A 13511-nucleotide genomic window follows, 5' to 3' on the forward strand; every position below is an offset into this window, starting at 1 on the left:
ACGGGGCTATTTCAAACTCAGCGAAAAGCTGGATGCAAATGATTTCCAATCAAGGGCAGCTTCTCCACAAATGAATATTATTTGCCACTTTGTTTATAATGATTTGATGATTGCATTCTACTAAACTTACAGCCATTTGTAAAACATTTTTCTGTGAGACTGAAATCTCACCCAAGTCTCTGACCTTGCATTGGGATCATACAATCCATGTATTCCCCCTGAAGTCATACTGAAATGGAACAGAAAGTATCTTTCTATCTGACTAGTCTTTTTTCACTTCATAAAATTAATGGGTTTTCCCCATTTTACTCTAATGGCCTTCCTACAAGATAAAAAGTAAAATGTTACATAGAAAGATCAAATTATAAACCACAGAGAGGCCAGGAACTTCTAAAAGTGAAAAAGGGAGTGACTTCTCTTAGAATAAAAAAGAAAGATAAAATAAAGGGAAATATGTATACTTATTATGAAAGACTAACCAGTTTGAAAACTCTAACCTTCACCTATTCATTGCTTTTCCCTTTTCCAATAGTTAGCTCACAATAATCTTTAAGCTAAACTGGAAAACTATTAATTTGAAATATTGTTTAACTAAGCAATTAATAACTGTTCTGGTAAACATCTTTTAATGTTGGTAAGTACTGAACAGTCACCTCATTCTTCCATCTACCCAGGAAAAAATATTTAGCATGATGCAAAACTGCATTTTTACAGGTTCAGCTGATATTAACTATGCAACTGTACAATATAAATACTTGATTTTGCCACTTTAAAATATTTATGTAAACAGAAATAGCAGAAGACAATTCTATATGGTTACATACTCCTAGGAATAAGAGAACTTTATGTAAACCTCTTCCTGGATTAATAAATTTGCTCCAATCTGAGTCAGAAAATTCTTTTCCTCACCTCCCTAAGTACTCATAAGAGGAAGGAAAACCACAACAGACATAGTCATTGGATGGATCTGAGCTAGTTAAACTTTCACGATATTTAAAAATCCCCCAATTGAGGTTAATCCTTACCTCAATTCTTCATTCATGATTGACTTCCAAGGAAGAAAAAAAAATAAGTTTCATTGCTTATGTGGAATTTTTGTTTTTAAATACTTGTACAAGAATACACTTAAAACTTCTTTAACAAAGCTACATCTGAATACAAATATAAATGAAAGCATACTGCAGTTTCATCAGTACGGAAACAAAAGAAGTAAGAACACCATACAAAGGACAAATCTGACAAGTCTGATATATAATGTATTCTGCAAGAGTTTCTCAGGGGTAATGAATTTGGTTTCTCTTCTTACCACTTATTTATCACATTCTTGGATTACTAGTATACATTCACTGGACAACACTCTATTTAATTAAATATAAATACCAATGCCAATCTACATTTCCACTGTAAGCTTTTTGTTTACAGTTTATTGCTCTGCCTTGTGACTAGTAAGACAAGATGGGGGAAAGGTACAGCAGAATTCAAAGGTTATTTTGGGGTGGGGAGCAGAGAGGGAGGAAATTGTGAGAAAACAGTTTTTAAATGGATGCAAAAGTATGTCGCTGAATGCTCCATTAAAAATTGCTGCAGTCTGTGCTAGCACATTTCTGGCTTTGCAAAATTTCAAGTGATTCTCATGAAATACTTAACATCTACTGCACAAATTAGAAAATAAAAACAGCACTTCAGGAGGAATAGAAAAAAAGTGTACGATTTTATATAGAAAGAGGCCCAATGAAACATATTATTGCCAGCAAACTTACCAGTCGTCTCCTCTCCTCTTCAACAGCAATCAGGAGCCGAGCAAACTCTTTCAGTGACTGGGCTGAAAAAAAAACAAAGAAAAAACAGATCCTGGTCAAAATTACATTTTAAGACCAGATGAGTCCATTATCTGGATTGAAGCTGTAGTGATAAGATACTGTTCTTATATCGTACTTCACTGAAATCATTAGTCATTAAATGAGACACAGACTGAAGCAAGCAGCAAGTTAAGAACAGGTAAAAAACAAAGGAAAAGAACCTGAGTCTTAAGAGTTGTGTATATAAAAAAGAAATTTTTAAATGGAATATGGCAAACTGATTTTCCTGAAATGTGCAAAGATAATTCTCAAAACAAAGAATTCTACAATCAGCCACAAAATTTACTTTAGCATGCTAGGAGCAGAAAGAAACTGCAAAGAAAATTACTGAGTTTCTCCTATTAAAGTGCAGCAACAAATATTTGCAAGAACTGTGAAAAAAATTCAGGTAAAAATTTGAAAGTCAACATTTTAGAAGAAATGCATTATGCCAACTGTTTAGGTTTAGCAGCTCTGGCTTTATGTTTTACAAGGACAAGCTCTCAGGTGACAAGAACAGATGATTGGTTTATAAGAAAGCTTTTAATTCTGTTACAACTGTGAGAGAGTCATTGCTCAAAACTGCCTTCAAATGTAAGTCAAAGGGCTATAGCAGATGTCAACAGAAACATAATAAAAGTATTAACCCATAAAAGAAGGCAAGAAAGGGGAAAACCTTCCAAAAACTCTTTAAGGCTTCATTCTCATGTAAGCAAGTGGTGTAAATCTCTCTAGAAAAATCTTTCTATTTCTATTACTTTCTTACAGGCATATGGGTTATTCAGAATTCAGCATCACAGTTCCACAGACAAAAATGCCAGAGAAGAATCATGTGAAGACAGCTAAGTAGCTCTTTTTATTTTATCCTGATGCATCTGGCAGTAATTGCTGCCAATGACAGGATGCTAAATTTCATGGTTTAAAGCTCTGATATCAGAATGCAGATTCATAAATCCTACAGCTTCTCACAATAAACTTGAGGCAACCTAAATCATCTTTTAAAGAGGAAAAAAACAAGGAAACAAAGCTTGTAGAATTTCTCAAAAGCCCAGGCTTGAAAAAGTCTTCACTGTTAATCAACATACGCTGCTCAGGGTATGCTAACAGAACCCTTGTCCTCTTAGCTATTTTTCCATCTTCTTAAGCGTTTTTACAAAATGTGTCAGTCTCCAATAATATGGCTTCATCCCCTCTCAACTTCCCTGAAAGATTTAAGGAAATAAGCACATTTTCTAGAGTATCTGCTATTTTGCAGTAGCTTCTAAGAGGGAAGCAGTATTTAGCTTGCCATAACTGCCTTGTCAGCATTCAGGAATTGCTATTTAGTTTTTAGACCACTGCCAAATCATTTTTATCCTTTATTCCACCTGGACCTTACAGAGGTCACCCTTGCATTCTTCTTGCTCTCTTTTAACTTCTACAGCTGAGGAACACTTTCCATTTGTTCCAATTTCTTCTGCAAGACCTTAGATAGCCTATTTTTTGCAACTGTAATGCTATACCTGCGTATCTTGACCCCTAAGCCATTCTTTGCTGACAAATTCTTTTTTCCCTGTTATTACTCATGAGCATTTTGTTTAGTCCAAATACACCTGGTAAGTTATATGTCCATCCAGTTGGATCTGAGCCTTTTCATTTAATATTTTTTCCTGAGAACATAAACACCACAAAATTTTGCCACTTTTTAAGTAAAACAAATCCTAGGCCTCCTGCACAAACTTCTGAAATCCTCAATTTAGGCTTATCAGCTGAGCCTTTCAGTTACTGACTTTCAGTTACTTACCAGTTCAGCCTTATCAGAGTTACATCTTGATATCAAGAATTTAGTTTGATATCCACTGAACTAACTCCATCTCTTAAGAATCAGCTCATAATATCCCATCTGTCAAAACCAGGTAAAGAAATAGATGATGAACTGACTAAGTTACCCAATAAGAAATCTGTTGAGTGTTACATTCAAGAATATCTGTGTACCCATTACAAAACCCTAAAAATTAAATAAACAATGAGCCAAACATATGACAAAACTATTTCTTATTTTCACACTGATTTTCCCCAAAATTTAACAAGAAACTATCCTTGGCTGCAGAAAACAGGACAGAGACAGTTCATCCCTTGCACATGTGGCAGAGTGATTTCTTTACCCACCATTAGAAAAAATTTAATCTTTTCAAATAAACTAGATAAACATATTGTTTGAATTTTATTACCTATTCAGGGAATTAGGATGCCCTTCAGAAAAACATCTGACTTTCTAGTAAAGCCAGCAAGAAAAATTGTTTCCAGATTATTTCAGTGGAATAATTGGTCATTTTTAACCACAAGATGATGTGTTACTGCAGTCACATGTTAAAACTCCATTCCCCCTCCTTTTTTCACTTTTTTACTGTGGAGACACTCACAATGACAGAACCATTTCAAAGAGAAATGATCATACCAAGCATTGCATCTTTATGAAGCCAGCAGATCCAGAACCTACTGAAATTTAGGTTTCCCCTATCCACATAAAGCCTTATGGTACTCTTCAGTTTCTGATCACATCATTAAAACTTTAATACAACAAAAGCTCATGAAATGTTTTTTCTTCATGATCTGCAATAAGAAACTTAACACTTTACACCTTGCAGCAGTCAAACGCAAATACTGTCAGTTCCCAGCCCCAAAGTATGGGCAGGTTTTTATCTAAATCAAATAGAATGGTTGGGGGGCAGGCAGGTAAAAGAAATACAGTTGCGAAGACAAAAAATATCCTCTCTGGTCAAGCAATATTCAGCATTTTAGGAGCAAAAACACAGTAAAGGAAGAATGGCAGGAAGCAGAAACTGGGCAGAAAGATGACTGGAAACTGTGAGGAGGAAGAAAATAAAACCAATCCAGTAAGAGAAGCTTCTGTTTAATCTTCCTAATTTCAAGGTAGATCCAGTGGGTTTTTTACTTTCAGAGTCGAAACTTCTGCTTAGGATTTAAATAAAACGAGAACAGACAGAGGAAAAACTATAAAAATATGTTCTGCAAGTGTGCAAATCAAGATTTTCCTCAAAGTTTAACACTAATATAAAGTACTAAACATGCCACCTATACAGTGCCTCAGCAAAAGACTGAGAAGCTGTCTCCATCTTCTCTTCCACATTGCCTCAATCTTTGGGGGGATGATAAAGGTAAAAGTTTCACTAAGAATTTACACTATTCAGCAGCACAAAGACAAACCATTCCCTTGATCCTAGAGATACTTTCATTGCAGAGACACCTTGTCATCAATACTGACCATGCCTTCACTGTTTATGGCCCTTTTTGCCCTGGTCAATGCCCACAAAGCCACGGAGCATCCTTTCCCAGCTCAGGAGGTGCACAGGGAGAACAAGGGCACTGTGTAATTCAGACACTAATGAATAATGCCCAGTATACAGACAGAGCTCAGAAACATGGATGTCTCTGGTGACCCCACTGGTTCTTCTGCCCTTGCAATGACACCACATAATGTCAAAAAAATGCTTTACCACCACCAGCTGTCCTACAATACCAATGAGTATCGCAGTACTTCTGAATCTTTCATGTTATTACACCATTCTTCCCATACAACCCCCACTCAGTCTGACCTCATTAAAAGCCAGGGTCTGTCCCCAGAGAACTTCATCTCTGCTGGAAGCTGCAGAGGGAGGTGGTACATGGAAGACAAGGCCGCCCTTCCTCCTCTTTTTCCAGCATACTTTTCCCTTCTTCCTCCCCTCTTTTCCCACAGTCCCCTCTGGTTGCAGACAGGTGACAGCTCTGCCTATGCTGGTGACTGGGCTGGGCAGATGGAGGGATACACAGGGCAGAGCTCACTGTGGGGCATCAGGCCTCCCCAGGACAGTTCATCTCTACGGCCTCTGGACATCCCCGGAGAGCTGGGCAGGGGTCTCGCTCCCTTCACATCTGGGCCCCCTCCATGAACTTCAGCAGGAATATGAGGCACACAGTACACACACCTAATTCTGAATTCCCAGCTCTCAACACAAAGCAAACAAGTATTTCAAAAATAATAATTTGAGGTGCTTTTCCATAGTTAAAAACCAGAAGATACCCATTCTTAAAAAGGTAAAAAAGAAGACCCAGGGAACTACAGGCCAGTCAGTCTCACCTCTGTGCCCAGTAAGATCATGGAGCTGATCCTCCTGGAAACTATGCTAGGGCACATGGAAAATAAGGAGGTGATTGGTGACAGCAACATGGCTTCACTAAGGGCAAATCATGCCTGACAAATTTGGTGGCCTTTTACAGTGGAGTTACAGAACTGGTGGAGAAGGGAAGAGCAACTGACATCATTTACCTGGACTTGCACAAAGCATTTGACAGTGTCCCGCATGACATCCTTGTCTCTAAACTGGAGAGACATGGATTTGATGGATGGACCACTCAGTGGATAAGGATTGGCTGGGTGGTCACACTCAAAGAATTGTCATCAACAGCTCGATGTCCAAGTAGAGAGCAGTGACGAGTAGTGTTCCTCAGGGATCAGTATTAGGACCAAGCGCTGTTTAACATCTTTGTGGGCAGCATAGACAGTGGGACCAAGTGCACCCTCAGCAAGTTTGCCGATGACACCAAGCTGTGTGGTGTGGTCGACACGCTGGAGGGAAGGGATGTGCCATCCAGAAGGACCTTGACAGGCTTGAGAGGTGGGCCTGTGCAAACCTCATGAAGTTCAACAAGGCCAAGTGTAAGGTCCTGCACGTGGATTGGGGAAATCCCTAGCACAAATAGAGGCTGGGCTGAGAATGGATTGAGAGCAGGACTGCGGAGAAGGACTTGGGAGTACTGATGGATGGAAAACTGACTATGGGCCAGTAATGTGTGCTCACAGCCCAGAAAGTCAACCCTATCCTGGGCTGCATCAAGACAAGTGTGGCCAGCAGGTCGAGGGAGGGGATTCTTCCCCTCTACTCCACTCTCATGAGACCCCACCTGCACTGCTGTGTCCAGCTCAGGGCCCCCATCATAACAGGGACATGGACCTGCTCGAGCAAGTCCAGAGGAGGGCCACGAAGATGAACAGGGGGCTGGAGCACCTCCCTTATGACAACAGGCTGAGAGAGTTGGGGTTTTTCAGCCTGGAGAAGAAAGGGCTCCAGGAAGACCTTATAGTGGCCTTCCAGTACTTAAAGGGAGCCTACAGGAAAGCTGGGGAGGGACTCTGTATCAGGGAGTATAGTGACAGGACAAGGGGTAACAGTTTTAAACAGAAAAAGGGTAGATTTAGATTAGCTATAAGGAAGAAATTCTTCACTGTGAGGGTGGTGATACACTGGCACAGGTTGCCCAGAGCAGTTGTGGCTGCTCCCTCCCTGGAAGTGTTCAAGGCCAGGTTGGACGGGGCTTTGAGCAACCTGGTCTAGTGGAAGGTGTCCCTGCCCATGGCAGGGAGGTTGGAACTAGATGATCTTTAAGGTCCCTTCCAATCCAAACCATTCTATGATTGTAAGACTTTAAAAATCAGACCCATTTGTATCATATGCAGCCCCCTGTTGTCTGTCAACAAGCCCGGGAATTCGACACAGGCCTCACAATCTTTTCTTACTAATGCTGCAGCATTATTTTTTTTTCTCCCCTTCTGTTTAATCAGAATATACACAGAAGAATTAAAGTGAACTTTGTAAACACAAAAGGGGGTGGGAGGAGGAAGAGTCAAGTATTTTAGAAGAGGAAATGTCATGAGAATGTGCTGATAAGAAATAAATTCTGAAAACATACCAGTAATATAAAGTACAATACGTAACCTAACTGAATTATTGAATTATTTTCAAAAAGCATTATTGTTATCAGTGAGACATTTTAAATAAAAAGATGGTGCCTTAATACTTTATTTTAAGTCATTAGGAGATACTAGCTTACAAAATCCAAATAGTTTCACAGTCTGCTTTTTATTTAAGGGCCATTCAAAGGATTTGTAAGATACACTTGGCATCATGATGGAAATGATGTTTGTGAAAAGCAACACCCAACAAGTAAAAACAATTGTATATGTACCCGGCTGTAGACTTGTAGTCTCATTCAACACAAATAAAACAGGTTGCCAGCTGTTTTCTCTGGAGTGTTCCCAACCCAGCAATAATTTGCTCCAAAATTTCCCTTATTCAGGAAAAACAGCTCTCATTCCTTTATTTAAAAAAAACCCCACCTCTATTTTCAATTGAAAAGTGTTTTAATTAATTTGCTTCATAAGGAAGCAAACTAACAGTACCAACAGCTTAACGGTGTAGATCAACAAGGTCCTTTTTTTCTAAAAGATGTGTTTCATTTGGGTTTTTATCCCTATCATTTCAAACATATGGTACAGCTCCACAAAAAACTACACTCACATAATCAAAAGAGAACTGAAGCTTAGTGTAGGACTAAGTAAATGAAGGAGAAATTTAAAAAGATAAATAAATTTTTATCTGAATTTAGAGAATACATTTTTAAAAATACATCTCATTTATGCTCTAGAATTCTGGCTTGTTACATTATAATTAACCCAGTGGTTCATAAGAAAAAATAAACAATATGTGCTTAATAACCTTTATGAAGTTTTTGTTATATACTTGTGTAGAGAATGCATCACCTTAAGCCAGCATGATATGGCTATTATTGAAGCTACTCTATCAATAATTAGCTTAAGACTAAAGAGTATGGTGTTACACTGTACTGCTAAATGTTACATACAAGAAAAAGGAAAGCATCATTTATGAAACCTAGAAGTAATTTTATATGACAGATACTGAATTCAAAGACAAAGACAAGTTTGGAAGGTAATGTTTAACCTGAGATAGAATGGAAAGTTACTGTGGAAGACAGAAAAAAAATAAGCATTCTTCACTCTGAAACAGACTGTTGGCTTAATTTATACTTACACATGCAGTCTTAAAACAATGCATAGGCAATTTTTAAATACTCTGAAGTACACTAAACAACATTTTATAGTATTCTAAGCAGGTATCACCACTATCTTCAGATATGTGAATGCCAGCATCAAAAAGATACACATACAGAAATATGTTATTTGCTCTTATGGCATCTTGCTGTATAAGAGGTGAAAATGTGCAAGCCTGTCAGAGATTTCCTTATATCTTCCTGATCTGACTGGGGAAATACCAGGACTGTGCTGTACATTGCTCCCAACACACTCTGGCAGGAAGGTCAGTCAAGTACATCCTCTCTCCAGAACTGGTCATATCTAGCATAGACGTGCTATCGCAGGCTCTGAATTCATGCTTGAGCACAAACTTCAACTAAACCCTACAAGGGAGTTTTTCCCCAGTAAGTAATACATTACCAAATCAGAATTCAAGATGGACCTAAGACCCATAAGGGAATTTCCTAAGGATTAACACTTGTTTAATAGACTTCAGTGACAGAAAGCAGAATAAATGTAAGATCCTTGAGTCCTGGGAGAAGAGACTTTCTTTTCCAATTCTAAAATGAAAGTAAATATATTATTAAATAGTTACTAATTCACAGACATGATTCCAGAGTTTTTAATGACTAGCATTATTTGAAGCCACAAGTGCTATTTCAAGCAGTTTTTTAAAAAATCCACATCATCAAATAAAGTTTCCATCCTTCTTTCTGTGGCTTTAAACCATATTGAAAAACTATGGGGGGGAAGGGGGGGGAAAGTAGGACAAGAAGAGCAACAGATGGTTTCCTGATCAGACAGAAAAATCACAAATTTCAGATTAACCTTGACAGGCCATGACAAGCCGTTGGAATAAAGAAACAATACTCTGCTTTCTCAGTACTTTCCACCTAGCAAGAACTGTGGATGTCATAAATGCCACACAGGACCTGTAGTGTGTGTCTGAAGGTAGCTAAAGGGGATGTCTCAAAATGTCACCACTATGGCAGATTTTCAATATGCCAAAATGTAAATCCAAAGGAGGACTGTCTTGAAATAAGGCTCCCAAAGTCTCGCATTCTATTTGTCTTCCAATATGTTGGCTATGAATTTAAATATAGCCTTATCTTATACAACACAGATTTCTTTTACCACTGTCACAACCTGGATCAAATTGTTAACAATTCTTTTTCTTCCTTTTTTTCTACTGAATAAAGCCTATAAAACATTAAAATTGTACTATTACCTACAGCTTTAAATGGAATACAGTTTAGCCCAAAGGGAACAAGCTGGAGGATCAACACCTTAGTCTGCAAACTGAAGTAAAGAATAATTTGTGAAATTTATAAATATTTCATAACCAATGTTGACTGGGCTTGAGTACTGCTGTAATATAATGAAATAAAATAGTAGCGTAAGATATTCCTACAGAAAACAGATGGGTTTTTTTTTTAAAACAGATTTTCTGAAAAGCTGTATTTGGACAAGTACGTGTCTGCTAAATCTTCCCAATTATTGCTCAGGTTTTCACTTTTCATTGGCTGCTGCTATTTCCTCTACCACTTCTACCCTGGGTCTGCTTTCCTCACTTTCCAAGTGGCAACATTTTTTGAGAAACTTCAGTTTGGAAGACTGAGATCAGTACCGTAAGCAATATTTACTGGGAAAACAGAAGACAAGACAAAAGAAGGGGAGAGGAGGGCAAGATTTGCAACTGTTGTTTTTCTTACCAATTTCATTCTCTTCTGGGTTTCATTCCCAAGATATTAGAGGAAACAGAGTAAATTCTTTCCTTTGTTTAGGTTTAAGATAATATTGCTTTGGTATTTATGTAAATTCCAGTTTGTAAGCTAAGAGCATGTCAAATGTACTTCAACTTTAAGCTGACTATTGGTGTCAAAAGACACACTATGTTAGAAGCTTCCACTGTGGAAAAAGAAGTTAGAATAGCAAGATAATGGTTCATTTCTTCATGGGGTTTCAGTCTCCTTTAAATTTGGAAAATGAATATTGGATGAGCTGCCTTATCCTCCATTTGGTTTCTCTTACTTCCCTAATCTGGGTATCAGATTTTATGGATCTGTAATAAGGACCTCATGCATTCCTTTAGTCTGTGTTTACATTTACCAGAACCTCCATAAGAACAGGGAAAAAAAAGCTATTTGTACCTTCCTATAATACAATGAAATGTACTTCTGGTAGTAAAAGACATGGGTGGAAGCAAAGATTCAAGTGTACAGGTTTTAAAATTACATGGAAATACCCTGACAGACACTCTCAAACTGACAGCAAATTCTGCCAGGAGACAGTGGTTTAAATTCACAGCCCCAATAACCACAAATTTCCTTTAAGACTTCCATCATGGGAAGGTACACAAAGGTAGAGGCAGCTCTGTCTGGTCTGGACTGCTCTTGTGACAGAATCAAGACATACTCAGAGCAGACAAAGTGAAGCAATTTCTTAGTATTTGCTCCATAATTAGTCTGGTAAGTAAACTCTGCAAGGGCTTAATCCAATGCTTTTTTATTAATTAGCACCACAATTTTCAGATTTTGAAGTAATTTCTACCTAACCCAGACTTCAAACTTTCAAAAAAAAAAAATTCTGTCCAATTTCAACAATGGTTTATCCTGACTTAACACAGACATGCCCATAAGAAAAAAATAAATGGTTAGTATTGCTGTAAGAGTTATATCCTCCCAGGGAACACAACTTACATTGGTAATTTTGTTTCCTGTGGCAATTCCCATTTTGAACTGTGAGGAAAGGTATTTTGCCAATTTTTTTCAATTCTTGAAAATAAGTGTGCTACCTTACAAAAATAAATCCAAATTTGCCAAACAAATCCATTATATATCAGAAAGAAAAAGCATGGTAAGAGACAAAGAGACACAGAGATGAAAAATGCCTGGTTTAAAACTTCTGCAAAGAAATTACACAAATGAGGAAGCAAGAAAAATGACAAAATTAAGACTTTCATGTCCAAATTTATGTTTCAAGGACTACATATTGTTCTCCAAATATGATCACATCTTCCACAGTATAATGGCAAGTAAAGAACTTTATCAGAGCACAGCTACTGAAACCTGTGTAACTAAAAGCAAACAAAACCCAGCACTTCTCTCTACTTCATTTGAGTTAAAGCACTGTAAACTCAAAGAGTATATACAGTTATATTTTGTCCTCTACATCATAATTTGGAGCATATTGGCTCTTTGCAGTATTAAGACAGAGAGATGGTAATAAGTGCTCCAAATTTCACATGAAGACAAAACCAGCAATCACAGATTCAGTAAGTCTCCCTGCTTGACCTCCCCTGGTTTACGGCATTCAATCCCTATATGTGTTTTAAGAAGTGTTCCCATGAACAGATGTTTAAAAGCCCTGCCATTGCTGACCATATACCAGGCACAAGCATTTCCCCTGACCAGTCTTCTGGGTTTTGTCACGCTGTAAAGGCAAGACGAACCAGCAGAAGAGGCCAGCGAGTTCCACAGTGACAATGAAGCCTCCTGTCTAAGCACAATACACGTGTGCCTCAACATGCAGACTAACATGTGAACCATATAAGGCAACAAATCAAGATCTAAGTTTAATCAAAGCCCAAAGCTTTGCAAGATGTGTTTGCAAGTACAGTATAATATGTACATACCATATTAGGCAACTGGAATTTTAACTCAAAAGTATTTTCATCTTGCAAAACTTAACGAGCAAATATAGCAAGGTATTTTATGAAGTTTTTTTTTCTAAACATATGTAAAGCATAAAATGTAGGGCTGCTATTAGAAGTAAAAATCCTTTTCCGCATTACAGAATTTTATTGAAACAAACCTTTGTCAGCATAGCTATCTAAATCCAGTTGCAAACAGTATTACACTCAAGAATTCTTTGCTATAAAAAGTAGCTATTGTGTCATAAATATTTAAACAAACAAATATAAACCTTGTACAAAAGTTAAAACAATGTTTTGAGCCAAGACATTTACATTTTCCACTCCACTCCTTTTTAACAAAAGTCTACAAAAAAAGCTACATGTTTATATATAAGCTAAGAAGACTTGCAAGAAAGTCAGGTTATCTAGAATTTCCAGATCCACTGTCAGCACTTGTCTAACACAATACTTGGAGAGATAACCTTAAGACATGCAGCATTACACAATTTAAATAAATCCAATTACTTCACTAAATATCAGTAAATTGCCATGCCCTACTCATGCAGAAGCTCACACAGCAAATACAAGTAGAAAATTCTAAATGGATGAACAAGGGCAAAACATTTCCTAGAGTCCTGAAAGATTTTTAAAGTTTATAATGGCTGTGTATCCCACAGTATGTTAGTGAAAACAGAAAGAAAACAAACCTACACCAAACAGTTATTCAAATACCACCACCACACTTTTAACACTTTACTGAAAAAGTCAGCTGCAATATATCTACCCTGTGTTAGTTAGTGTTCCACTCTGATTATAAAAGAAGCAAACATTTTGAAAACATGTAATTCAATTTGCATATTTAGCTGTCTTCTGCAGCATAAATTCTTCAACACAACAATTCTTCCAATACAACAGCTCTCAATACAGCACCTTTCCCAAAAGGTGGCATCCTGAAGTTTCAGCAGAAACATTTTAAATTATCTAAGCAATTTCTTCCATTTTGTTAGGAACATTGAACTGAATGGCTCTCCCAGGCAGCCACTTGCTCTCACATAGCACTATATCAAAAATCACTTTTCTTGTCTCTCCCCTTCCTTCTACACTTCTGTGAAGGAGGGGAGGGTTTAGGGACTAGCCAGAAAAAATCTTCTATTTTCACCATGTTCTC

The 13511-nt window shown here is 37.5% G+C and overlaps 1 protein-coding gene across 1 annotated transcript in view; it reads right to left on the reverse strand.

Moving 5' to 3' along the window:
* Window positions 1-13511, reverse strand: part of ARHGAP42 (Rho GTPase activating protein 42) — a 175770-nt gene that overhangs the window by 114766 nt on the left and 47493 nt on the right. Inside the window, exon 3 of the mRNA XM_074816203.1 lies at window positions 1761-1822. Coding sequence (XP_074672304.1) covers window positions 1761-1822 — 62 coding nt within the window. The remainder of the gene's footprint in view (window positions 1-1760; window positions 1823-13511) is intronic.

The sequence above is a fragment of the Strix aluco genome, chromosome 2 (assembly GCF_031877795.1).
Source record: "Strix aluco isolate bStrAlu1 chromosome 2, bStrAlu1.hap1, whole genome shotgun sequence".
NCBI classification, from domain to species: Eukaryota; Metazoa; Chordata; class Aves; order Strigiformes; family Strigidae; genus Strix; species Strix aluco.